The sequence below is a fragment of the Podarcis erhardii genome (assembly GCF_964252035.2).
Source record: "Podarcis erhardii genome assembly, chromosome: 1".
NCBI classification, from domain to species: Eukaryota; Metazoa; Chordata; class Lepidosauria; order Squamata; family Lacertidae; genus Podarcis; species Podarcis erhardii.
The window spans coordinates 41,739,758-41,767,145 of NC_138497.1; the positions used below are offsets into that span (position 1 = coordinate 41,739,758).

Genomic DNA, 27,388 nt, shown 5'->3' on the forward strand with positions numbered 1-27,388 from the left:
ACCCTAAAAAATGGGCAATTTCAAATAATGTTTCAAAAGTAACATGTACAATGTGATAAGGTAGCTCAGTTTGAAGTCATTAATATTAAGCAAACATGCTTCTTTTTACTAGAGGCTTAAGTGGCATGGAGATGGACGCTTCATCCATGGAAAAGAGGTTTGCCTATAAATTTCTGAAGAAGATTCTCAAATACGTTGACTCTGCTCAAGAATTCATTGCACATTTAGGTAAGTTTCTGTAGGCTACTAATCAGAAAGGCAGATTTTACCCTAATTCAGTTACATTCCCTATTGTTGTCATTTCTTTGTGAAGTGGCATGGACTGTGCAGGGCTTTGATCCTTACTTGCTGTGCAGAAGTGTTTGCAGGATTGCTTCACCTTGCAGACTGAGCATCCACCAGCAGCCTCTGTCTGCCCTATCTTCCTGAGCCCACCACCCCACACGTATCTGGGCAATAGAAGGGGAAAGGAGAGGTGGCCATGACAGGCACCCTTAATTTAGCTTTCCCTTTGAGGAAACATGCATTGTCCAGAGTGAATGTCATGCAGAAAATGCCAGTTCCACCCACATGGTGCTTTTTTCCTCAAAGGAATAGCACACAAACTGTTAATGCAGAGTCCCCAGTGAGAAAAGATCACCCTGTGCTCTTTCCAACAGAAGAAAGGGTCCTCAGCACTAGTTTCCCTACAGAATGCTGCTCCCAGGAGGGGCAAGGGTGCTTGGAGCTTTTTCAACTGCTGCCTCTACTTCCCCATCTTCTGCCTCAGGAGGGAAGAGAGAAGCTTTGATGGTGGGTGAAGATGCTGGCCAAGCATCTTCAAGGGAATTATGTGCACACGAGCTTTGTGGTCTTTTGTGTTCACACATGTCTTTCAAGAAAGAAAAAAGGGATGCTCCCTTACCCTTAACTTCACATTTAAGAAGCTCCTTTCAAAGCAATGTTGAATAGTGTGGAGAACAGGAGGGTGAAGTTAGGCATGCTACTGATTCTTCATTTGAGTTAGTATGGCCACCCAAGTGCAATTTTTATTTTTGAAATTTGTATAGCATACTTTATCAATTGATTCCAGAGTGTTTTACAACATTAAAACAACAAAATTCAGTAAGAAGTATAAAATTAAGAGAAGGTTAAAACATTATAAAAACAGCAGAATATATGATGATGATGATGATGATGATGATGGCCTGTGGTCATGTGAGAGGATTTACCCAATCCACTGTCCCCAGCATCCCACTCCTAAATCTACGCTTCAGGTGATCCAATAGTTCTTTTTGCCAAACCTGTAACTTATGGGCCATATCTCACCCTAAAAAGAGGCACCCTAATACTCTCCCAAAATCTGTCATTAAAAAATATCTCTTGGGTTTGTTCTTGCCTCTTCCAGTGATTCCCCCACTGTGATTACATGATGCCAAAAAGTTATTTTTGCTTCACATAAATGAAGCAGCACTTAAATGAAAAACCATTTCAAAAAAAGAAAAGGAAAAAAACCTCATTTTTTGGGGGGGGGGGAGAGATTCAAAAATAGGAGTTGAGCACACACAGATGGACTTTCTCACTTCATCTTCAGCATCCACAAGATCTTAAGCAGCTTTATCATTTATCACGTTTGCCTAAATGGAGATGATCACTAAATAGGAGCACATAGTTGCCTCTTCTGTTCCTATATAGATGATATGGTTGGTACTTCTGAAATTTTGACTTCATGTATTTCAAAAGCTCATGGAAGATGTAAATTGATATTTTTGCCCAGTGTTATTTACCATTTTATTGTTTCTCTCCAGAAGCTATTGTCACCAGTGGAAAAACTGAGAAATCACCACATGACCAAGAAATTAAGTTCTTTGCCAAAGTGAGTTGTTACATTAAAAAACAAATGAACTACTTTAACTTTCACAGTAATGCAAGAATATAGTATGTATTAATGTTGAGATTTTGTAAAGAAACCCAAATAAATTGGTATTGAAAATTGGTTAGTGCTTTAAGGCTCTCCCTCTCCCTCTCCCTCTCCCTCTCCCTCTCCCTCTCCCTCTCCCTCTCCCTCTCCCTCTCCCTCTCCCTCTCCCTCTCCCTCTCCCTCTCTCTCTCTCTCTCTCTCTCGATGTAGGGCTGCCATCATGCAGCCCGCATTGGAAGATTTGTAGTGCCTCATCACAGTCTTGGATTTAGATGATGTTGAGGCAGGGTTGGAGGGCAAAGTGAAGGCAGGTTTATACAACAGCAGTGGCCATGGCATGGGAGCAAGAAGGGAGGGACACCAAGAGGGGAATAGTGGTGGTTTAAAACAATGGTGGAAGTTTAAGTAAAGCAGCGATGGAGGGACACTTGTACCTCCAATGACAGTGTAGGATCCAGTAGTACTCTCAAGCAGCTCACCTTCTTCTTCAAGGAGAGTGAAACCTCATCCAAAATAGGTTGCGTTCTATTCATTCAGACTGAAGAACCACCCCGGTTGCCGTCTGATTTCTCTGAGAGAGAATTTTAATTTTGTCTGGGATTCAAACCTCACTAAACACTGAGAAAGATGGCGGGTAGATAAGGAACAGGAAGTGGAGAGGTATGAAGGAAGGGTGTAAAGTAAGATATAGACTGAAAAAAGAATAAATGCCATCATGGGAATTAATTAGTTAATTAACAAGTTAAAAGTTTAAGGAATTGCTAACTGGTTAAATTTTTCAACTGTAAACTTCACTTTAAAAAAAAGTTAACTTTATCCTTTTTACAAGTTAAATCTAAAACTTTTTATCTGAATTCCCTAGGTTCTGCTTCCACTAGTTGACCAGTATTTTACCAACCATTGCCTGTATTTCCTCTCCTCCCCAACTAAGCCACTCAGCAGTAGTGGATATGCTTCAAATAAAGAAAAAGAAATGGTAGCAAGGTATGTAAGTAAGAAAAAATACAGTCTATGACACTGGAAAAATCATGATATAATAAAGGTATTAGGCTCTTTAAAATATTTATTTCATATATCCTTATAACTCTAGCCAGTTTTTTTTTTAATAATCCAAACTTGTATTTTAATTGTATCATCAGATGTCAAAGAGATAAACAACTACCTAACATTTAGAAGACATCTGAAGGCAGCCCTGTTCAGGGAAGTTTTTAATGTGTGACATTTTAATGTATTTTTCATCTTTGTTGGAAGCCTCCCAGAGTGGCTGGGGAAACCCAGCCAGATGGGCGGGGTACAAATTATTATTATTATATTATTATTATTATATTAGTCTACATTGAGTGGTCACACATGTGCCTCTTCATACAGTCACCTTACACTCTAGTGATGCTGATAATAGAACAATAATATGAAAAATAACATGAATAACTTTATATACATATATTTTGTGCCAATTTAGTTAGAAATGTAATTACAAAAAGAAGTAAAACTCCTTTTAAGCCCCTTTCTTGCTGGTTAAGAATTCTGTCATTTTTATTTATTTCTCTACATTATTGATTTTCTCACTGATTCTCTTGTCTTTCCTTCAAATTATTATCCTGGGGGACATAGGTTTGTTTTTTTGTTTTCTAAATAGATTTTTTTTAAGATACTAAATAAGATTTTTCCAAACGTTTCACTTTCAGTGACGTTTTAATCTGGATATAATTCTCAAATTTTATCTAAGTGTTTTCATTCACAATATACTGATTTTATTGCTCATGTTCAGTATTATATATAGAACACTTTATCAGACATTTTTCCTAAAATGCAAATATGTTGCTTTTGGTTTCTCACTTTCTGTTTGTAAGTCCATTAAAATACTATCCAATCTTTCCTGGTATTATTTATTCTTTAGAATCCTATGTTGTTGTTTATTCATGGTTTTGGTTTTTGCTCATGGAAGGAGGACATCCTTGTGGGTGAGTCCTCCTATCTACCTCAAAGATTCAGAGGTTCCAAAGGCTTCCAGAACCTCTGTTGGGAGAGGGAGCCCTCTCAAATATTGTCCATCCTCACCTAGAGGTAGCATGGTATCCATTACTTTCCAAGGTATGGGTTGTTGCTGTTTTCTTGACTCTTCCCCATGACTAGTTTTAGCTAGTTAGTAAAGTTTCTATCTTAGGTTTTTGTTTGTTTGTTTTGGGACTCACTGCTGAAGAGGTGATAGAGTAGTCAGCCACATACAAAACAAGTTGACATTCTGACATCCCTCCAGGAGCTGCCTGGATCCAATTCGGGAGGGTTGATTTATTCCACTTGTGTCTAAAAGCATCTCAGCATCTAAGGCAGAGATGGGCAACACGTGACCCTCTGAATGTTGTTGAACTGCAACTCCCATCAGCCCCAACCATGATGGCCATAGAGAAGACTGTAGTTATATCCAGCAACATATGGAGGGCCGCAGATTCACCATCCCTGATCAGCGGGTAAAATCTTAAGTGTTGACTTCTACTGCCATCCATTATTGATGGCAAATCATTCTGTCCTGGGTATAGAGAGTGGTTTTCTGAGCAATGAAAAAGGTGTCTGACAAAAATAAGGAATGAAATGCAATGAAAATCAAAGGAATTGACAGCTTCACTCTTTGAAGACTGATGTATTGTGCTTTTCCTTTAGATCTAATACCATGGAGACAGTTACAGATAACTGTAAACGGAATTGTTCTCCCTATGGGTACAGTCTACCTACTTTTAATGTAGTCCTTGTGATGAATCCACCATGCTCCTTTTTACAGGAGGTTTGGGGGAAGACATCTCAGACAGGTGTATAGATCTTACTGAAGAGGGAAATCCAGGGGACATTTAAACTGCCCCCCAGGAAGGGGGGAGACTGAATAATGGTGGGTTTCTTAATCCAGCCATTCTCCTACAGCTTTTTAAACTGCGTACTTGATTAATACAAACCTCAGAGCACTGGAACGTCACCACCTTCCTTTGTCGAAAGCTGGTGTCAACCATGAGCTACTAATGTAAACTCCCTTTTTCAGTCTAATCCAGGGTTTGTTGGAGCGGCATACTAGCTTCCATAGCCTGCTGCTTGTTTTGCCTAGGAAGAATGCTCATCCGCTGTGTCAACTCCCAAGTGGAGGAAGAAGGCAGGCAGGACTGGGCAGAGGGACACCTTCCCAGCAGGGTGGACCAGGAGTTTGGATTGCTCTGTTAATCAATTGAGTGCGGATTGCTAGCTTCTAATCTAAAGCCCACCCTATTTTGGGGTGCTAAGCTTTTTGGTGATTTCCTGAATGATGCACCAACTAAAATGAAGTTTAAAAGCCTATGTTATCTCTTCCTAAATAAGGAGAAGCAGAAGGTTAATATAAGGAGTCAGAACTCATTTTGCAATCATAGAGTTCCTTTTTGAGCTAGCTAATTTTGACCTATCAGGTATTAATAGTAAAATATAGCCACTAGCCAGAACTAAGCAGCAGTAGAGACAAAATTCTGTTTGATGCCATATTTTACCAGTGGGAAACTTTAATATTTCTTCTACATGTGGGAACCGTTAACTACTCACCCTTCAGCCTGATGTCCAGTCTTTTGGAAATTTGTATAAGAAAGAACTGTGTACCAAGGTGGTCGTTGTTGCCTTTTTCTGTTGAGCAGACCAAAGTTCTGGAAGCTTAAGAAAATTGCAAAATCAGATCAACAGCTTCTATTATTGTTGATGGACCTATTCCCATAATGTCCAATGTAATATTGAGACCCAGCCTAGCTTTGCCTCGTTGCATGAAAATTTAACAATTTAAATGGGCTAGGATATGCTCGTACAATAATTAATATAATTGTGGCTTCTCATAAAAGATATCCAATCAAACCTAAAAACTGCTATAAAGTGTGTTTAAGCTGTTGCCAAAGAAAGAAGGTGGCCCTCAATAAGACCAATGTCCCTCATTTACTGAGACTTTTAATGCAGAACTTTCACAGGGGCTATGATCTGATGCTACACCTGCCAAGACACTCACACAATAAGCACACAATAAGCAAAATTTGAAAATGGTCTGTTTAATTAGTCTACTTCCAGTGCATATATTCTCTTCATATAATTCTTCCATCAGGCTCTTCTTATTGCTGACAAAACCATATTTTAAGCCAATTCATATGCTCTCAGACCAACTCCTGACCTTGAAAGTCCAGTTCCTGGTGGCAGTTAGGATATCTGGTGGCAGGAAGGATGTCTTAGCTGTATGCTCTTGCCTTTCAGGAACCCAGGCACTGATGTCTTTATTTAGAAGATTTATGAAATCTTGCTTTAGCTGAGATTCATGCATTGCAGTGGGTTGGACTTGATGGCCCTTGGGCTCCCTTCCAACTCTACAATTCTATGATTCTGTGATTCCCTAAAGTAATTTGTCCCACAGAATGCAGGAATTGGTTCTCTCCTATTTCCCCCCTAACTCATTCCACGAGAGAGAGAGAGAGAGAGAGAGAGAGAGAGAGAGAGAGGGAGGGAGGGAGGGAGAGGCTGGCTTACGTTGGATACATGTTGGATACTCAATATGTATTTATGGAGAACAATATTTACTAAATAAGTAATTGGACTTCAGATTCCTTGTTTATTTTCTTCCATAGTTTCTTGGGACAGAAAGATTTCTAGAGCAACTCTAAATATGTGGCTTTGGACTCCATGTTCCCTGGAGTAGTGTGATGCTCTAAATAAAGATATATATGCCTCTCTTCCTCAAAGACTGTATGACATTAGTAAACTAATTACCACATTGAGGGTAGGCACCATAGCTGCTCTGATTACTAACCCACCATTATCTCATATCTGAAGAGTAGCTGCGGGATGGGCACTCAGTACACCTACTTCTGTATAGATGCCTTCACTGAAGCACAATTTGAGTAAGGAATCCTATCACAGATGTATTGAAGTTAGGTCTCATCTCTTGATGGGTTCTCGTGCTTAACATTAATTTGAAGGATATCCTTGCATGACCTAGGAAAACATTGCTTATCCTGAGGGTTCTTTCTGGTCATGAAAATGAGGACATCCTGCATTATTTCACACTAGAATCTTGAAATGACCTCTTGTCCTGGTGGAGTTAACTAAAGTTGCAGTATTAGAACTTAATAATAGTCATTTATTTCTGGTTAGATGATCTTTTGTTCCTCAGCTGTTGGAAGCCTCCAAAACTGAGAGGTTTCCTCCTCCCAGCAGAGATTCCAGAAGCCTCTGGAAGTCCTGCCTTCTTGAAATGGATGGGAGGAGTCAGCCATCAAAGGATGTTCTCCTTTCCATGACAAGAAAGAGCCCTCATAAGTAAGTCCAATAATTATTTCCATTATCTTCTGATGACTTTTATCTTCTCAACTTCATTTTGTCTTGCTTACTATTTGGTTGCTAAGAGTAGAACTGATGAAGCAGAAAATATAAGTTGTTTTTCCCCCTGGTGCCATAACCTTATGTAGCAATGCTTTAATATAACTGTTATTTGTGATCAATTTTTTTTTAATTTGAATTCTGTATTTTTTCACATTCTTAAGTTCTTTTATTTTGTACCTTCAAAAAGAAATGACCATTACAGAATGATTTGGTTACATAACATATATAGTGGTCAAAGAGCTTATTTGTGAAAGAAAATTTAATTTTTTTTAGAATAGTATTCACTTTCCCCCTAGATGTATAGAAAATAATTTCTAAATGCAGTTATTATCAAACTCAGCTTCTGTTTAATTCAAAACATACTTTGTATCTTTGTTTCACATCTACCATTCTCACAGTTGCTCCTCACTACTGTATTAATTTATTATCTAAACAAATCTTTAACCCCTCTGTATTTTTCCTGCTGTTTTGCATTCTTTTCGGCTTTAGCCTTTTCTGCAAACTTGCTGCTCTTGTTAGACATAGGATTTCACTTTTTGGTAAGTTAAGAAAGATTTTCATTAAGTTATCATCACAAGTTGTCTGGGATATTTCTGGGTTGATGAGAAATTGTTGACTGCTTTTTAGCTAGTAATCATGAAAAGGATTTTTATTTTTATTTTATTTTTTAAGATAAAGTATCCCTGAACTGTCCCTTTGTAGTGTCCTTTCAATCTCTCCTACTGTCATACCCTGGGACAATTCTGTAAAATTGTTTACGAGTCCCATTTCCTGCTTCTGTATCAACATATATCTGCTTTGTTTTCTGACTACAGTGTTATCAATAATATATTTAAGCAAATGCAGAAGAGCATGATAATATCATGCAAAGTACTAGATACTGGAAGAGGAATTTTAGTATGTTGTGGAGGAGCAATCGTAGCATCTTGCTAAGTACAATATACTATCCTTGCACAAACTGCACAGAAACTTGATAATTTGCAGAGTGATGCTATGGGTGGTCGTGGTTGTGAGTTTCTTTGGTGGAGCTCCCACCATTACCTAAACCCTTTTGGCTTCAACTCAGATACATTTTTTCCCATAAATGTTTTTTCAGCCAGGAGCTAAGACTATGTACTACTCATGAGTGAGGTCCTTACTCACAAGTGTGAAGGGAGGGAGTGGAGGGAAATATGGGAGAGCCACTTAGAAGAGGCTGAAGAAGGGAAATGCCAAGGAAGAAAGACTTCTGAAGCTTCTCTTTGAGACAATCATAGCTCAGAGCTGAGAAGGAGCATGGGTGAGATCCAGCTCCCTTCTACTGAGGCATTAGACCACAGATTGGAGCCTTAAAGGTGCAAGGCACAGATGCACATTCTGCACATCTTCTAATCTTTTGGATTTTTGGTTCCCCTGAACACTCTAGATATTTTCTGATTGGCAGTTCTCTAATCAAAGAAATCCAAGTAAATTATGAATGGGGGAATATATATATATAAGGCAAGTAGAAAGGGCAGTCTACATGCTATCCATTAATCTGATAATTAGATGATGTAAGAAGAAAAATTAACAAAGATTCCAACTTTTGTTCAAAGAATAATATATTAGATTTCCCCAGCATAAGTATGTTCAATAAATGTATTAATTTTTATTTTACCTTTTTAAAAAGAGAATTTAAAAGAGCAACACATTTCCCCATTCATTTTGAATAGGTAGTGATGCTGCTACAATGGTTAGCTGCCTACACATCTTAGCTCAGACACTAGACACAAGGTAAGTTTACTCCTTTTATCAATCTTATATGTGAATACTATTTCACCCAAAGAATTTTTTCCAAAAATATCCCCCCCCAAAATGAATTATTGTAACCAAATTATTTACTTCCCAGCAGAACATTTTTCTTGAAAGCTATGTAGTAACATATACCATATACTGTTCAATTTAGGCTGTAATCCTATACATATTGGTGAATATGCTCACTGAATTTGAGGAGACTTACCTCTGAGTAGACTTCTGAGTAGACATCTGTAGATTGTATGGTCAGGAGGTTTAGTTGAAAGCAAGGTGTAAAAGTGGTGAATTTTGCAATACTTAAAATTCATCATTAAAACTTAAGGCTTGGTGCTATTTTCATTTTCCGTAGAGGTAAATTTCAAAAGCAAAAGTAGAAAATGATTAAAAATGGTTATATAATTGCAGTTTTTAAAAGTAGTTCACTTCAGCTTTACTAATCTATCCTTTTTAGCAATTGCAATCTAAGCAGGAGTGCGTCCGCTATTTCCCAACCAGCGCCCCTAGGTGGCATCTGAGTCTGAGAAAGAATCTGAAAATGCACACTGAGCAATAACTGAGAAGCAGAGGCAAGCCTCTTTTCCTCATACATGTGTAATGTTGGTATCCCTGTGCAGAAGCCTACTAGAAGTAAGTCTCATTTCATAGCACCAGGGTAAATAATCTCACCATTATAGGACTTGGTGCAAGTGCACTAAAATTAGCTTCCTCGCCATAATTTCCCACATAGTTTCTTAGCGTGCTTAGTCAGAACTGTTGAATAGCCATGTAATTACTGGTCTATGTCTGGTCAATGTAGACACCTATATCTCAAAGAAACAGACATTAATTGAGGAAGTCTAGATTTGCTATGGAAAATTATAGGCATTTGATTTCTAAGTGACGCTCTATAAATTGTCCTGTAGAACCGTCATGAAATCAGGTTCAGAGCTGGTTAAAGCAGGACTGCGTGCCTTCTTTGAAAATGCAGCTGAAGATCTGGAGAAGACATCAGAAAATCTTAAACTTGGAAAATTTACCCATTCCCGTACACAGATTAAAGGGGTCTCACAGAATATCAACTATACAACAGTGGCATTGTTGCCTGTTCTAACATCAATTTTTGAACATGTTGCTCAGCATCATTTTGGCACCGATTTGCTATGTAAGTCTTCTCAGTTTTCTCTTTGATTTTCAGATATTGTTTCAGTTGTAACTAGGAATGAATGAGGATTCCACTGCTCATTCCAAAATGGGTCAGGGCTTTGCACTCAACTGAAACTGAAACCATGTTTGCTCTTTTAGAAGTGTGCATTTAACTTACTGTCTTATTTATTCTAATATGCTATGAGCTATGGCAAAATCTGAAATTAGCTGCATTATATTTTCATTTTTAATACATAGATTCAATGGAAGCTGTATGGCAGCTAATATGCTTCCAGCCTCATGTAGTAATAAATTTTGAGCCCTTTGTGATGAATACAGTGGTACCTCGGGTTAAGTACTTAATTCATTCCGGAGGTCCGTTCTTAACCTGAAACTGTTCTTAACCTGAAGCACCACTTTAGCTAATGGGGCTTCCTGCTGCCGCCGCACCGCCAGAACACGATTTCTGTTCTCATCCTGAAGCAAAGTTCTTAACCTGAGGTAATATTTCTGGGTTAGCGGAGTCTGTAACCTGAAGCGTATGTAACCCGAGGTACCACTGTACAGGGATTTTTTTTCATTCAGGGATAAATTAACAGTAGCCTCCTGAATGTTGCTAGATTTTCATTCTAAGTGGTCAGTGCTTCCATTTTATTTATGGAGGATTGTCACATCTTGTCTGAGAGGTCTCCTGCAGCAGACATTCAAATGATGCAGCTTGTCCCAGAATAGGATGCAGCGAAGGGTGGGAAGTTTCCCTGTTGAAGCTTTGCCTGTTATTCAGTTGCTAAAAACAGAGGTTTATTTCATTAAGTACTTTTCCTAGGCAAAGGGTCTTACATCAATGCTGCGCTGAAATACACCAGGCATTGGTGGAGACTGATATCCTATCTTCTGTGTGGTTCACAGGGGCCATGACTGTTTGAAGTTAATTAAAAGACACCCACTGATCCAAAAGTCTTTTACATCAGGTTCATAGGGACTGTGTGGGATTAGAGAGAGAGAGAGAGAGAGCCTTGTGATTAATTAAGACAGCAGTCCAATTTTAAAATTTTGTTAAGTCCAGGAACATATTGGATGGCATGTCTTCCATGAATCCTAGAGTCTTTGATCCAGCACAGGCCTCCATTCATGGAAGGAATGGAATTTTTATCAGTTATCTTTCCCATCTACAACCTTCTGTTCCAGTGAGCCCCCTAATCTTAAGGGGCAGGTTTTCAGTGGGATGCAGGGAAAAGAGCAAATCAGTGAAAACCACCTTCCCCTTCTGTGAGGGGAGGATAGAAACTCTCTTCCTGTGAGTAGAATTCTGATTACATGACCTTTGTATCCAGCCAAAATGGCTGCCTTGGTATAATCATATCATTGTAGAGTAGGAAGGGACCACAAGCGCTGGCAATTCAGAAATCTCAACTAAAGCATCCCTGACAGATGGCCATCCAACCTTTGCTTAAAAACCTCTAAGGAAGGAGAGTCCACCACCACAATTTTATTTAGAAAATTATATAAAATTGAATAAAGCATTAGGAGAGTACTATATACAACAATTGGCTGTTGTTTGGGTATATAGAGGTCAAAACATTCAACTGTATAAAGAGGTCAAAACATTCAATTTTAAAATATGACGTAGCTGAACATAAGTGTTTTCTTTTCTTTTCTTTCCCCCAGTAGGTGATGTCCAAGTATCATGCTACAGAATTCTTTGTAGCCTGTACTCTCTTGGAACTGGAAAGAACATTTATGTTGAAAGGTACTTAAGAGAAAAAAGCTGAATACACTATGAAAAGTTGCTCTAAGCATATTGCTGAGTTAAGAGTGATTGTGCCTCTATAAAGCACACCAGTAATCTTTGGTAGCTGAAGCATTTCCTTACAAGCAAGCTAAACAATACCTTGTATTCTCCATTAGGACACTTCCTAAACAATACCTTGTATTGGGCATTAGGACACTTCCTAGTGGGACTGTGTTTGTCCTACTGCTCGAAGGCAGGAAATTTGGTTGCTCCAAAGGTAGTTGGTGTGTCCACCTCCCTTCTTGTATTCAGAATGTATTGGGAAAGGCTTCTAGAAGGCAGCCTTGAGGCCTGCAGTTCTCACCATGCCCCCTTTTACACTTCAGCCACACCCACTTTTACATGCTCCTCCCTTCCCAGGTTGTCCATGGATCAATGCAGCCTTTGGCTCGATAGCCACTCCTGGCTCACTGGAAGCCAGAAATGTTTCAGTGAAATGTTGCTCTGGAGTTTTTCAGAACACCAGTGTGTCTGCAATTTTTTTAATATCAGTTGTGAAAAACTGAAGCGGGGGGCATACAAACCCAGACAAAATAAATGGTGGCTGAAATGAGACAGGCAGAACAGCTTGCCAGTATTAGCTTGCAAGTGGAAATTCACACAATTGTGGTGGTCACAGGACTCCCTCCTACATATTGAGTACATTGGTGACTGTCAGGGAAGAGAATGCAATGGTAGACCACCTTTGCTTGCCTGGCTCCAAGAGTGGGCCACGTGGGGAACAGGCCACTTGCCAATCACTTGGCAGGGCCTACCAAGAGCTGGGACCAAACATGGTGTGTAAACAAGTGCTGCCATGCCTTTAGCTCCCACGTGGCTGCCTGTTAAATGTGCTTGGAAATGCTCTAAAGCCTTAAACGTACCAGTATTGCCTGCCTGTAAGTCAGGGCTGGCCCACCCATGAGACAAGGTGAAGCGGCCACCTCAGGAGGCAGCAGATCTGTCCTCCACAGAATGCATTGTCCACTGCTGTTTCCGCCGCAGCGGCAGCAATGGCTGCAGTACGTTCTTTGGAGGCCAGATCCGCCTCCTCCTTGGAAGCACCCCTAGTGCTGGCTTTATAATGGCCTCTTGACAAGTAGGAGGCACAGCTGGTTTCCTTCCCCCAGGAGAAAATGGCAAGGGCTGCCATGTAGGGTCTCCTGGATTCTGCACCCGCCCAGAGCAGGGTTATTTCCCCCTTGTGACGGCCTTTGATTCCCACTTTAATCATTGGGTAAGGTACGCAGGCGGCGCTGTGGGTTAAACCACAGAGCCTAGGACTTGCCGATCAGAAGGTTCGAATCCCCGCGATTGAGATAGAAAGGTTTTGGGTTTTTTTTAAACTGCTTAGGTTTTCTCTTTCCCCTCCTCAGTTTGACAAGCCCCACACCCAATGAAAGAGATCATATTATGAGATAATTATTTGCAAGGCCATCTATTATTATTATCATCTCTCTCCCCTGCATCTAACTGCTTAATGAGGTTCCTTCCTAGATGTTCTGAACATTTTACTTTTTGTAAAGCAACTTATAAGTGCAGTTAAAACTTTTTTAAAAAATAACCTTCTGCATTAACTGCTGATGTTAAGGAAATATTTCCGTAAGGGTTTTTTTCCTAAGTCGGAGTTGATTTCACATTCTGGTTAAATTGGCTGACATTCTCCTCAAGCGATTAAAATATTTTCAAGGGACTATTCAATTTGAGATTTTCTGACCCTCAACAGTGTAAGATTGTGATCATCAAAATTATACTGCTGAAATGTAGAAAGCTTTGACTAACTAGGAGGGGATTTTTGTGTGGGGAAAGACTAAGCTCTATCCAGCTCTGGTACTGAATTTCTGGGCCAATAATTCTTTAATCACTATTTTAAAACAACAAAGTGTGTTGTTGTGGCATACTAAAGACCAACGATTTTGTTATGAAAGAAGTTATCATGGACTCAAGTCCACTTTTCAGATACATGAAATCTTGGATAAAATTATAATGTGGAAGTCCAGTGGCAATGAGTTTCAAAAAGGTAGTGACTGTTCATGATAGATTAAATCTATGTTCAATGTGCACACCTTTTGCAGTAGCCGGTTAGTGATAATTGGTGGGGATAAAAGAGTTTTGTGGAGGGAAGGAAGGGCCACTGGGACCTATTGATACTGCGTCCAAGGGCACCCATTAACTTGAATTCAGCCCTGCACCCTTGATCTCACACCCTTTTCTATTTTCTGTGGAAATCAGTACAAACAAAATATCAATCCATAATAATGAATCCAGTTTCCTCCCCTTCCCGCCAGATTTCAAATCAAATAATATACAATTGGTTTATTAATTTGATCAAAATAAATCAATCTATTCATTCCAAAAGCTTATTGCTAGTATTGAATACTGTAAGGTACAGAAACCTGCCTGTGCCAACTAAGATTATGACTTGAAATTTGGTCCCTGGGAGTGTGGCTTCATCGATTGCTCAAGGAAAACAATTTCTTCAACTGTTACTTTTGATTATCCACAAGATGTGGTTAAACATGACACTGCCTCCCAGATTTAAATATACTTGCTACCCAATTAGACTATCTAATTTGGAAACATTTTTGATAGGGAAGGACTGTTAAGAAAACATTGCGAACCGAAACTTGCTACTGATAAAATAAATGTAATGTGTGAATTGTATTTGAAAATAGTAACTTCAAATATATTGTGGGGTTGGTTTTTTACTTCAGATGTATTGTGAAAGAACTGATAGTGTTCTTTGGTTTACAGACAACGTCCGGCTCTTGGTGAGTGCTTAGCGTCTCTTGCAGCTGCCATTCCAGTAGCCTTTCTTGAACCTTCTCTCAATCTTTACAATCCGCTGTCTGTCTTCAACACAAAAACTGCAAGAGAGAGAGCTAGTAAGTACAGTACTCTGCTACAAAAAGTTGGACTGAGAAATAAACTGCATCCTTATTGTCTGTTTTTAGACCTTTATTGCACTATATTTGGAAATATCATCATATATTTCCACTTACCTCCATTGATAGTAGTGTTTGGCTGAAATTATTGTGGAAATGTCTTGGAATGGATATGTTTATAGCTTAGTTAAATGCTAAGCATTTAGCCAGTTCGTCATGCTATTTTATCTCTGTGCCCATTTAAGTGCATTTGTAAAATTAGGTAGCCACACTAATGTATGTATGTACACTAATCTGTACATACTATATTCATACTTGACTCTTCATGCATTCAAACGATGATCTTATTTAGATTGTTTACACCAATACAGTCACAAACACCCAGACATAATTCTGAAGATTGCAGAGGCTTGGGGGGGGGGGGCGGAAATCACGATTATACAAATGGTCAGGAAATTAAGTTTGGTTGTCTCTGTCACACTTTACACTCTCCATGAAAATCCAGCCATAGAAAACCTAAGGGCACATTTCATGAAAGTGGTTTTGAATGTTTAAGGTGGCCCTGGATCACCATTATTCACCAAAACAAAAACTTTGGAAGAACAAGCGCTTTGAAGGGAATCAAATTGTTAAGAATTTGGAATGCAAGGAAATTTGCTAATAGAATGGCAAAAATTCGCCCTCTGCTTTATGAAATCTTGAAAGGTCTGAAATATCATTCTGATAAAATCAAGATTTGGACTCTGCCATTTGTTATCTTGTGATGCCTCTGTAATCTAAAACATTTCAGAGTAAACGTAGTTCAGAGCAGGGGGTGCTGTAATCGCAGCAGGAATACAATCTGTATGACACCTAAAGTATAATGAATGTGAATGAAAACTTTCTGAGGCCCCTCTTTCTCCATGGCTAGTGTTGGTTCCTGATTTGGAATGGGGGGGGGGTGACTATCCATCAATGTTATCCAAGCCAAAAATTATTGTTGACCAATTGCTTCCCTTTCCTCCACTCCCTGAATCAAAGCAGTGGCTGAAGAAGCCCTCCTATGGGAAAGAGGCAGGGGCATGCTGGCTTTAGCTGATCAAAGCGGAGAGGCTTAGAGCTTTGCTTCTCAACAGCAGTTGATGAAGCCCCCTGTCCCCAAACTTTATTTCCTCTGGAAAGAGAGATGAGGGGTATCTTGGCCTCAGCTGCTGGTGGGTGGCAGTGTTCATGATAGTGGTGAAGAACAACACTCAAGGAAGCCTTGCTGATTTATCCTGATGTGGACACCAGGACAACATAGCAGTCAAGTGATCCTCAATCTTCCTCACAATCTTTGAGCTAGGAAGGCAGGGTGATCATTCCATAGTTGGCACAATATGCCTCACCCACCTCCTGCAGCTTCAAAGTTGGGAAAAAGGCTGGTTGCTTATTACATTGTCAAAGAGCAATGCCACACACACCATCCTAAGTACGATGACCATAAATGTTAAAACCTAAGTGGGTAGCAGAACACAATCTGATATTTTATCTGCTGTATCTGATAAATGCATTGCATTTATAGAAATAAAGGTTCAGTTGGTTCCATTATTGGAATGGAGTTGATTTTAGAGTGTGTGCTGTTACTGCTTTAAACTGTTTTGTATATGTAAGTGTTTGTTTTTAATTGTTTTTAATTTGCAGTTGTTTCCTATGTTTTTATTACATTGCTTCAAGGTACAATTGGTGATTAATAAATGAAATAATAATAACATTAAAACCTTTTTCAATTGCTTCATGCCTATTTAATCCACTTCCACAGAATGCAGTAAATGTAAAGCCATCTTTAAAGGAAGGTGCTCATCTTTTGTTCAACTGTACTTTAGTTGCTAACATGCTATTGTTTTTCTGGCATATAGTATTCTGGCAGCACAATCATTTATGCTGCAACATCTGCTTTGTGTAGATTTTTTAAAATGGCATAGCATTCAGTCATGTGACTCCACATTAATCAGAAGTAGTACGCATTGTAAACACAGGTTTACCACATTATCTGATTGTAAGAGCTAGGCCCAAAGTGTTAATAACTTAATAAAAAGCTCCATGTAAAGCATGGAACCAAACAAAAAACAAAAAACCATTACTGTTGAACAGTAGAGGGAACTAATGAATCATGTTTGTATCCATGCAGAATGTGTCAGAGTTACGGTGGAAGTAAAATGATTTAAATTGTGCTTTAGCTATTTTAAGCATTAAGTATGTTAACCACCCCAAAATTATTGTGTCATAATATGAAGTTTTAGGCATGCCTGAAACCGTAGAAGAAATGTGTCCAGAAATCCCTCAGTTGGATGGCTTAATGAAAGAAATAAACAGCTTGGCAGAATCTGGAGCCAGATATACTGAAATGCCACACGTGATTGAGGTGATCTTGCCCATGTTATGCAACTATCTATCATACTGGTGGGAAAGGGGGCCTGAAAATGCTGAAAGTACTGGCCCCTGCTGCACAATGGTAACTTCTGAACATCTCAGCATAATACTGGGGAACATTTTGAAGATCATCAACAATAACCTGGGGATAGATGAGGCAACTTGGATGAAGCGAATAGCAGGTACCTCGTGACAAATTTCATTTAAACAACTGATTACTAGAGCTGCTTTATTTGTCAATACCAACAAAACATTAATTCTCCAATAGTTGTACTTCTTTTATGAAAGCTTTCTCTCACAGTCAGATTTACATTTTAGAATCAATGTTTTTTATTAAATTAGTTAAATGGTAAAATCTCAGTAAAATCTAAATAATATATGCTTGGTTCAAAAATTGGGAGTCCTGCATTCCTGAACAAGTACCTGGTATCATTATGTGTTTGGAAATAATTTTTAATATCTGTAGAGCTAGGAGAAAATACTATCCATTAATTAAGCGTATGTAAGTCTCCCTGAAAACTCTTATGGCACAGACCTGTCCTGTTTTTAAAGCTACAAAATGGATAGATACATATATGAAGAGTTCTCATGGTTTTCATTTGATTGCATCAGATGTGGTCCACAGCAGTCAGGAAAATATTTTCATCTTTTATTAAGACAAAGGCCTAGTTTAGTTGTAGTGTTACCATTTTTTTATTTTACATTTTGTGGGTTCTCCAAAAGAAAACTCATTGAACCATCTTAAGAAGAATGAAGAACAAGTTGATGCAGTCAGAGCCCGGCGCTCAGAAATGCAGATGTTGTATGTTGCTGGTATGGTGGAGAAGAGCAGAAAAAGAGCGTGCCCAGGCAGGGAGGATATATAGCTACTCCCTCTTCCTGTCAGGGCACAATGGGAGTGTTCTTGCTGAGTTCTCTCTAGCAGATTTTACAAGAAGACTCTGTGAGCCTCAGCCCCTATCATGTGACTATCTAGCAAATCATGAATTGTTGGTTTGACTGCATTTAAATATCCAACAGTCCAATTGGTTACTTACATGTGGCTTGGTTAAGCCACTTGATAGTTTGAGTACACTGTTTCACATATACAACATTTTTAATGAAAGAACCCAAGATCAGATACATAAATTCCCTGTCTTGAGGCAGGATTACTATACATTTATTAAACATGTATAATGTTTATGCTTATTTATTTAAGCAAATTCTATGCTGTTTTACATAGCCAAAACAAATCTCTAAGCAGTCTACAGCATATCGTAAACCAGGCATAGGCAAACTTGGCCCTCCAGATGTTTGGGGCTACAACTCCCATCAGCCCTAGCTAACAGGACCAGTGCTCAGGGATGATGGGAGTTGTAGTCCCAAAACATCTGGAGGGCTCAGTTTGCCTATGCCTGTCTTAAACCATCAAATGCAATATTACAATATGTTGTGATACCTGAAATTTGGTGAATGTCAACCTGCAGATGTGACTATTGATTATCCCAAACAGATTGTCTGGATTTCTTAAAACTCAAGAGATACACAGGTAAATTTCATCAAAATATAATGGTTAGAATTGACACTTGCTGATAAGTAGGGAAAATATTTTTGGGCATTCCCCAAACTTGGCTGGAATTGTCAGCATTCATATGTGTATGTGAACATTCATCAAATTCTTGATATCAAGCATAACCTAATATAGAAGTATTTCTGCCTGTATACTTTCAGGTAATACATAATCAGGCAGATATGACTTTAGACTCAGTTCATATATAACAGTGAACCATGGTTTATTGTTATGTTCACAAGTAGCATGAGCCTTGGTCTTGTACAATCCCTCACTATCACATGCAAGGGTAAGAGATTTAACTCTCCTGTGTTTCATTTGAAACAAACAATGATTTGCTGTTGCATCCAAACTCACCATACTATGGTTTGTTCAAACCAGTTTGTTAACATGCCAGGATATCAAACCATTATCAGTACAAACCACCAATTGGTGAGTTCTGGGTGCATCCAAAATTTCAGGTCATTCCTGTACAGAGACAAGTTACATTTCCTCCCCAGAGGAGTGGGGAGCACACGCGCCCAAGATTTAAGTCAGCCCGTGCAAATTACAGGAAAACATGGTTTGTTGTTGCATTGTACTGACGTCTACAGTCACAGTGCTGTTATGAAGCTAAACTAGAATGAATGCATTTGTTACTTTTTACAGAGTAACAAAATATGTTTAAATGTATATTTATAGAAATGTGTTTTGTATATAGTGTATGCTCAGCCAATCATTAGCAAGGCCAGGCCGGATCTGTTGAAAAGTCATTTTATCCCAACACTGGAGAAACTAAAGAAGAAAGCCATAAAGATAGTCATGGAAGAGGAACAACTGAAAGCAGACAGTAAAACGGATACCCAAGAAGCAGAACTCCTCATTCTAGATGAATTTGCAGTTCTTTGCCGCGACCTTTATGCTTTTTATCCTATGTTGATCCGCTATGTGGACAACAACAGGTAGGAGAATCTGTAACTAAAGGGGATTAAATGGATTTTTGTATTTATATCCTGCGCCTCAACATAAAATTTATGTTCCTAATTTTGCTAACAATAAAACAATATAAAACTAAAAATGGAAAACTACCTAAACGGTTAGTTTAGTTTAAAACAGCAACAGTCCATTCAAATAGATAGTAAAACCACAACTGCTCTTCCGCTCCTGCCCTAAATTTTGTTATGGACCACCCCAACCAAGCTCTGCTGTGTGGTGTGAGATTCTAGGGGTCTTGGCACTTAATCAGGTTTGGTGTTTCCTTCAGAAAAGTTAGGCACAGAGCAGACTGTAGTGTCTTTAATATATGTGGTTTTGTTTACGCATAACTTGTGCCCCAAAGGTAATCTGGTTTCTCTTCAGATTGTATAAATCTTTTCTCTTTTACAAAATAAAAAGGTCCCCCTAGACCCAGCTGAAAGGCAGTAGTTCCTATCTAGGCCATACAATTCAAGGTCATTTCATGGATCAGCAAACAGTGTTAACTAATGCCAGCAAGTGGAAAGTTTGATAGCTTTGACACCTGACACAAGGAAGAATAGACTGCTTTCTTGAAAAAATCAATAAGGAATAGAACAAAGTGAATGTTTCTGACCTCAAGCTTCACTAAATTTAGGTTAGGCAGGGAAAAGAACATGTGAATGATTGCCCTAACATTAACTTTAATTCTGTGAAGTACCAGAATAAAAACAAGAATTAAAAATGTTAAAGATAAATGAGAGTATAAAAATGACACAGCCACAGAAACAGTTTAATTAAGTCGTGTCTGCTCTCTGCTTCCTGATACAGCTTACTTGTAACATTTTTACAATTCAGAATATTTTAGTGTTGTAAAATTCTTATGAATGTCTAAAGGTATTTAAATGGAAGAATCAGCAGTGCCCATTAAAGTATAAAATCATTTTCTGACTTGAAAGCTTGAATCCAAATGCTGCATGGCAGTTTCGACAATTCATCATCAACAAGCACACATACATATTTAAATACAGCACAAACTTTTTCTTAAGCCATATCTGTTTTAGAGACAGTGTATAATTCCAGGGGAAGAAACATTCTAGACCACTTTATTCATCTTATAAAGTGGGCTGTGTGCCCTGGAAGATGACACCAAAATGAATGTGCAAATCGTTAAGGTGGCCACAGGAGTTACTATCAGTTCTTTTACAAAGAAATCTACAGATGTTCTTGCTACAAAGTAAATCTAGTTGTATCAGATAGGGTAGTGGTTTTATGAAAATTGAATACAGGCAAAGACTGATTTAGGTGGTCCAAATGACATGTGATCATGCAGACAGCGCTGAACCTGGAAGTAGCCCCAAAATGCCATTAAGACGTCACAAAAAGGGCCAGAACAGGGGCAGACTGGGCTTACACACGCTCCACCGACACATGTTGGTGTCCGGAACATAACCCCCACACCAAAAGGATTGCCTATACTTTGAATTGTGATACATGTCATAAATAAATCCTATTGGTTGAATTGAACTTACTTTGGAGTTAATGTGTATAGGTTTGCAAAGGCTGCAATACTCCACAGGCTGTGGAACCTCCAGATGATGCTGAATTACACCTCTCATCATCCCTGGCCATTGGCCATGCTTGCTAGGGTTGATGGGAGTTGTAATTCAGCAATGCCAGGAGTTCCAGCAGTTCCCCACACCTGCTCTACACATATGCTTGGAGGTATGTGCCATAGAACTGAGTGGGCAATAGCCAGTTAAGCAGTTCTGCTCACTCAAGCACTTTGGCTGCACAATGAAACTTTCTCTCACGCTCCCAATGTGTCCATCACTTGCTCTCTGAACCTTCTCTGGAGGGTTGGGTGAACTCCCAGAATATATTTGTGGTGGGCATCTGGGGGGAGGAAGTTCAGTTGCAGAGAACTTAGTTAGGCTAGTGGTGCTGTTTACTTGGATATTGCCCATGAGACTGCTGAGTAGAGATGCCTCTTTATGTATTAGCCCATCAATAAAAGGGAGTAGTAAGCATCTTTCCAACACCCAGAAACACACAGTTTTACACTGCAGTATGGTGCTGCTATTATACTTTTCAGAAACAAAGTGCAGAAAGAAGCAATTGAAAGGGGAGTAGTAGGACCGGTAATGTTCAGTATAGAACATGTTGAAATAATACTGTAGTCTAATAAATGTATTTTGGTTTTTTTGTTTAGATCAAACTGGCTTAAGAAACCAGATGCAGATTCTGATGAACTTTTCCGAATGGTAGCTGAAGTCTTCATTCTCTGGTGTAAATCACATGTATGACAAAGATTCATTTTTTTATTCTTATAATACACATATTTAGAAATGTTATGCATATTTATAAATGTCACTGACCTGTTTCTCAGCATTTATGTAAACTGCATTTTGGTATTATATTTATTTCAGAATTTCAAGCGAGAAGAACAAAATTTTGTTATTCAGAATGAAATCAACAACTTGGCATTTTTGACAGGAGACAGCAAGAGTAAGATGTCAAAAGTGAGTCAGAAAGTATTTAGATTGGTCCAAGTGTATCTGCTAAATAATTTGTACTTTGTAACAATGACACAGACTGTAGCAAACTGCATTTCTTTGCCGATATGTTTAGAAGTAGTTGCTTCTTAATATGAAGATGGGTTGTATTTACCATATATTGTCATGTAAATTTTCTGACTAAAAGCTTTTTCCCCTTGATGCACCCACATGATGGGGTGAAAGTTTACCAGAAATGGATCTGAAGTACTTCTTACTTTAGCTCCTTCCCTTTCCACCTAGCTGGTCTGCAATATTTCTATTGTACTGATACTGAGTTTTCATCTCCTATTGATACAGCAGACAGTTTGCTTTTCACTGTAGTAAAATAATATTACCTAAAACATAATACATCGTGGGGATATCAGAATTGTTAAGATATATCTGCTCGATCTACACATAGCCCAAAATGTCACTAAAAAAAACCTGTATAAGAATATCTGTATGGGAAGAACTGGGGATGCTAAAATGTCTGAGGCTACATCTGAGAAAGTCCACTATTTCTGAGATGATCATGGGTATTTTTTTGGAAGAGGAATGTATTGCATTTCAGTAGAGGAGCAGGGAAGGTTCTAAACAAAAGGGCATGGTATCAAATTAATTATCTGAAAATGCAAAACAAATGTTTTTAGCATTTGTCAGTGTTAGAAATAGTGTTATAAATTAAATCACTTTAATGCATATGTACAGCTGAACACACTGAGATTTGTGGCGCATTCCTCATTTCCACTGTCCCTCTGCTGAATCAATGTGTGTGGATTCATTTTTTTAAAATGCATTGACTCAGTGAGGGGCACGAAAATTCACCATTCAGGTGAGACCCAACTATCCATTTGTCTCCCAAAGATTGGATGTGGATCATAACACTGGAGCTGATATGTCTTTAGGAGGAGCTGTCCTTATGTAGATTTATCACATAGGGGTGGGGGTGTGTACATATGGAGGATGTATAATTGTGCAAATCTATTGCACGGTATGAGCACAAATAATTACTGCCTTATCCACAACTGACCCATTCTTATTCCATACCTGAAGGACATTTTCACCTGTTCTAGTCTTCTTAGTCTCTGAAACATACGTGCTAAATGATTTTATACATTATAACCTGACATGTATCTGGTACTTTTTCAAGCACCCAATGCTGTCTTGTTGAAAATTATTTTTTAAGTATTTTAACCAGATATTGCACCACAGAAAGCCAAGTGTAATTAAGTACCAAGTACCTGTGGTTGGTTGTCAAATGAAATTTATTATAAATAATACTTTTAAATTTGGCTTTCTGCTATTAAACCAGTTTCCTGTTGTTAAACCTTTCTTGTCAACAACTATATATATATATGAATGACCAGATTTTCTTTAATTGTGTAATTACTTCACTGTAACAGTATTGAAGTATCTTTGTGCAATGGAAAAAAGCAGTCATGATATGTTTGTTGCTTTCAGTATGTCTGTCCCTTAGTATTCAAGTTTTGATTGGAAAAACTATCCCTGGCCAGGAGTTTTAACAGTTGATAACTGCTTAAAAATTTGGGATTTGAGACCATTATCAATTGAAATGCAAGATGAAACAATCCTTTTTTTTCTTGTTGAGCGTAGGCATCATTTCTATGTCAATTTCACAACCAATCAGGGGCAGATTTTCAAAAAGAATCCTGAAAGTCAAGATTAGGGACAATTATTACTGGAACTAAATCTTTCTCCCTTTAAGAAGTTCTGTCAGTCTGGTTGTTGTTTGTCCCCACTTTGTTTTGGGGGGCACATTCAGAATTGACTTATGCAGACAAGAATACCGTAGTTTGGGACCTTTGAAAGACTGCTTTCTCCTATGTTAGCAAATTGCCTTGGCAGGCAATGTGTTTCACATATACATGTTCTAGGAGTCCTGTGAATTAAGATCTTTAAGATGCTGGCAATAGCACATCTTGGCAGATGTAACTTACACTCACATGGGTCTTAAAAATTGAGATGTTGTTTCTTGCAAACACAAAGAGAATCAAATTCTACACATTATTAATACTTCAGTAAGGAATAGCTTAGCAACAATACTTGTTATGGCAGTGGGAATAGCTTGACAACAATATACACTTCTTTAGTTGAGAAGATGAGCTAATGGAGTCTATCCATGACTAAACTAGCATGCACACATGAAAGAGCAAACCCAAAGGCATAAGAGGAATTGGAAAGGCTGGATGGGTTAAGCCAGGCACAGGCAAACTCGGCCCTGCAGATGTTTTGGGACTACAACTCCTATGATCCCTAGCTAACAGGGCCAGTTGTAAGGGATGATGGGAATTGTAGTCCCAAAACATCTAGAGGGCCAAGTTTGCCTATGCCTGGGTTAAGCACTGCTTAGGAAGGCATACTAGGCTTCTTACTCTCTGGGCTGATGTTGCAGACTAGGCCTCAGTCATGTATCACTGGGCAAGGAGGACCAGAAGGTGGCTTCTAAAACAGTCATAGCACACAAAGGTAGGAAGCCAAAATTGTTCTTAAAAACACAGTTACAGAGAGAGAGAGAAAGTTAGGAAGATGGTAGGCAGGACAGAAGCAGGAGACACTGTTCTCCGCCTTGGTGGGCAATGCCAAAGAGGTAGAACTGAGGGGCATTGAAACTCCTGGGTCAGGCAAGGAAAACAGAAAAGGCAGCAGGCAAGAGAAAAAATCTCTGCTTTGGCTAGCAAGAATCTAGGGGGAGCAGGAAAAACAATGGAGCCCTTAAAAGCACTGGCAGAGGAAGAGCATGAAGCTCCGCCACTGCTTAAAGGGGCTTTTGGAATAGGCAGACTGGAGAAAGTGTTGGAATCAGCACCTGAGATTGAGAAGCCTAATGAGCTTCCATGACTGCACATGCTCAGGCTTTAGAATCTTAAGGGTGGCAGAGGAGAAGAAGAGAAAGAGCAGCATCGATACCAAGCATACAAAGATGTAGGATTGACCAGACTTCATCATTATCCTGCTTTGGAAGAAAATGTTTGTAAGAAGGGGTAGCCTCTACACAGCGGTGGAGCATATGCCCTCGCTACCAAGAGCGGGCGAGCTCCCGAGGAGGGTGTGGCACGGAGGGTGCCCTCCCCGGCACGGGATAGCCACTCAGGTTCTCAGAGTGGTGCGTGTACCTTGCAGCCGGGGGCGGAGCGAGCTGCCCCTGGTGGACATTTGGCACGATGCCCGCCAGCGACTCCCAAGCCTCCCCCAAGCTGTCAAAATGAAGGGGGAACGGGGGAAGGCTTGGGAGTCACAGGTGGGTGGCACGCCGAATGTCACCCCCCTCAGTGAGGGCACCCAGGGCGGTCTGCCCCCCCGCCCCACTTCCTACGCCCCTGCCTCTACCCCAGGTTTTTGAAGAAGGGTGTTAATACTGGCTGTTTCCTATTGACTGAGCCATGGGAAATGTCCACTTTTGAGTGGTGCCTAAACATCAACTTCACAAAGAAGTCTCAAAGGTAAGGCACCCTCCAAAATGCCATAAAATAACCAACTTTTCAGCCTTTATTATTCTTGATAATATCCCAAAAGAATGGCCAAAAATGTATAATTCACTTTTCCTATGTTACTCAAACTCTGTGTTGTGCTCGCTGGCTAAAGATGGTTAGCTGAGAAATTAGAGTGCATTATGAAAATTAAAATTGTACATATGGTGTGTAATACATAATATATGTATCTGTTGAAATATGTTATACCAACTTGACTATTGTATGCAGAAGATACAAAACATAAATATTAGAGATTTACAGCTGAATGCTACTTTTTTTAAAAAAAAATGCAACTATTTTGTTAACCTTTGTCAAACTGAATTTATTTAAAGCTGAGCAAGTTTTTTTAACTTTTTTCCTGATAATATGGCAGCAGATTGCTCGGAGGGGAATGGTAAGTTAGTGAACATTTAGTCTGAGAAAGATGGGTTACTTGGGCTGTACTGTGAAATAACAGATTCTTATCAATAGGTTACTGAAACAGATACGCCACTCCATTAATCTGTTATTTTTTAACTTTGTGTAGCTGTTTTCATGAAGGAGGCATGCAGATGTAATTATTTCTTACTGCAGTTTATATCACATCTATATTTATCTAAACATGATGCAGTATTTACATATTCATTTATTTCATCTAACAAACTTAAGATACTGTTTGTTCATAGGGTGATTCACATACCCCAGCCTTAATTAAGAGAACTCAGGGTGAACACTTACACTTCAAGAGCAAAGCAGAAATATATTCTAGTTCCACAGTCAAGGCAGAACTCTATACAGGTAACTCACAACTTGTGTGCATTCAGCTTTACATGCTTGGTAAATAAAAATAAAAATAAAAGGGGTGGAAAGTGGACGAACATTTGGGAAACAATACTTTGGCAATCCCACCCACCCTGGAAACCAGTGTGTTTTAACAATATGCAATTTTGGCTTCACATGCTACCTCCGGAACGTAAGTTGAGAGTCGCCTGTATAGAAATGACGGATTTAGAACGTTTGTTTGACAGCCAGTGTGCAAACCCAGGGCGAATGCATATCACAGTTTCAAAATGCAGGGGAAATACAAAATTTGTTGTTCATCACAGAATTAAACTCTCAGGTTTCGTTTAGAAAAGCATTGTCCTTATCCATTCATGTAATAGGCAAGTGAGGCCTAATAACCAGTAGGTCAAGATGTAGAATCATCAAATTCTAGAGTTGGAAGGATCCCTGAGGATCTTCTGGTCCAAACCCTTCCATGCAGGAATATACAGCTGTCCCTTGCAAGGATCAAACCAGTAACCTTGACATTAGCCGCACCATGCTCTGACCAGCTGAGCTGGTCTAGCTGTAGTTGTGTGTCTCATTAGAAGAAGAAGCTAGCCAGTTGTGCCAATGTGTTTCTGTGTTACATTATACAAAATAAGAAAAATAATCCAATTTTGCTTAATTTGCATAATTGATTCAGTCATATAATCCAACTTTTCTTGTTGTTGCATCCTAATAATATTTAGCAGCCCCATGAAAAACTTGCCTACTCACATTGAATACAAATTGGCATCCAGATGATGCTAAAATTATCAAATCATTATGTGCAGATAGACGCACAATTTATTCAGTGTCAAATACACGTCAAAGGCAATAACTCTAAATACAAGAGTTGCATGTGAAAAGTATGTTTGAAATGCAGACT

At 39.0% G+C, this 27,388-nt stretch overlaps 1 protein-coding gene across 1 annotated transcript in view; it reads left to right on the forward strand.

Moving 5' to 3' along the window:
• RYR3 (ryanodine receptor 3) overlaps nt 1-27,388 on the forward strand; it is a 262,055-nt gene that overhangs the window by 173,029 nt on the left and 61,638 nt on the right. Inside the window, exons 58-71 of the mRNA XM_081857249.1 lie at nt 113-228; nt 1,788-1,855; nt 2,763-2,884; nt 7,097-7,201; nt 7,754-7,803; nt 8,956-9,016; nt 9,940-10,178; nt 11,828-11,909; nt 14,685-14,815; nt 17,071-17,388; nt 19,456-19,696; nt 21,901-21,988; nt 22,118-22,210; nt 26,090-26,110. Of these exons, the coding sequence (XP_081713375.1) occupies nt 113-228; nt 1,788-1,855; nt 2,763-2,884; nt 7,097-7,201; nt 7,754-7,803; nt 8,956-9,016; nt 9,940-10,178; nt 11,828-11,909; nt 14,685-14,815; nt 17,071-17,388; nt 19,456-19,696; nt 21,901-21,988; nt 22,118-22,210; nt 26,090-26,110 (1,735 nt within the window). The remainder of the gene's footprint in view (nt 1-112; nt 229-1,787; nt 1,856-2,762; nt 2,885-7,096; nt 7,202-7,753; nt 7,804-8,955; nt 9,017-9,939; nt 10,179-11,827; nt 11,910-14,684; nt 14,816-17,070; nt 17,389-19,455; nt 19,697-21,900; nt 21,989-22,117; nt 22,211-26,089; nt 26,111-27,388) is intronic.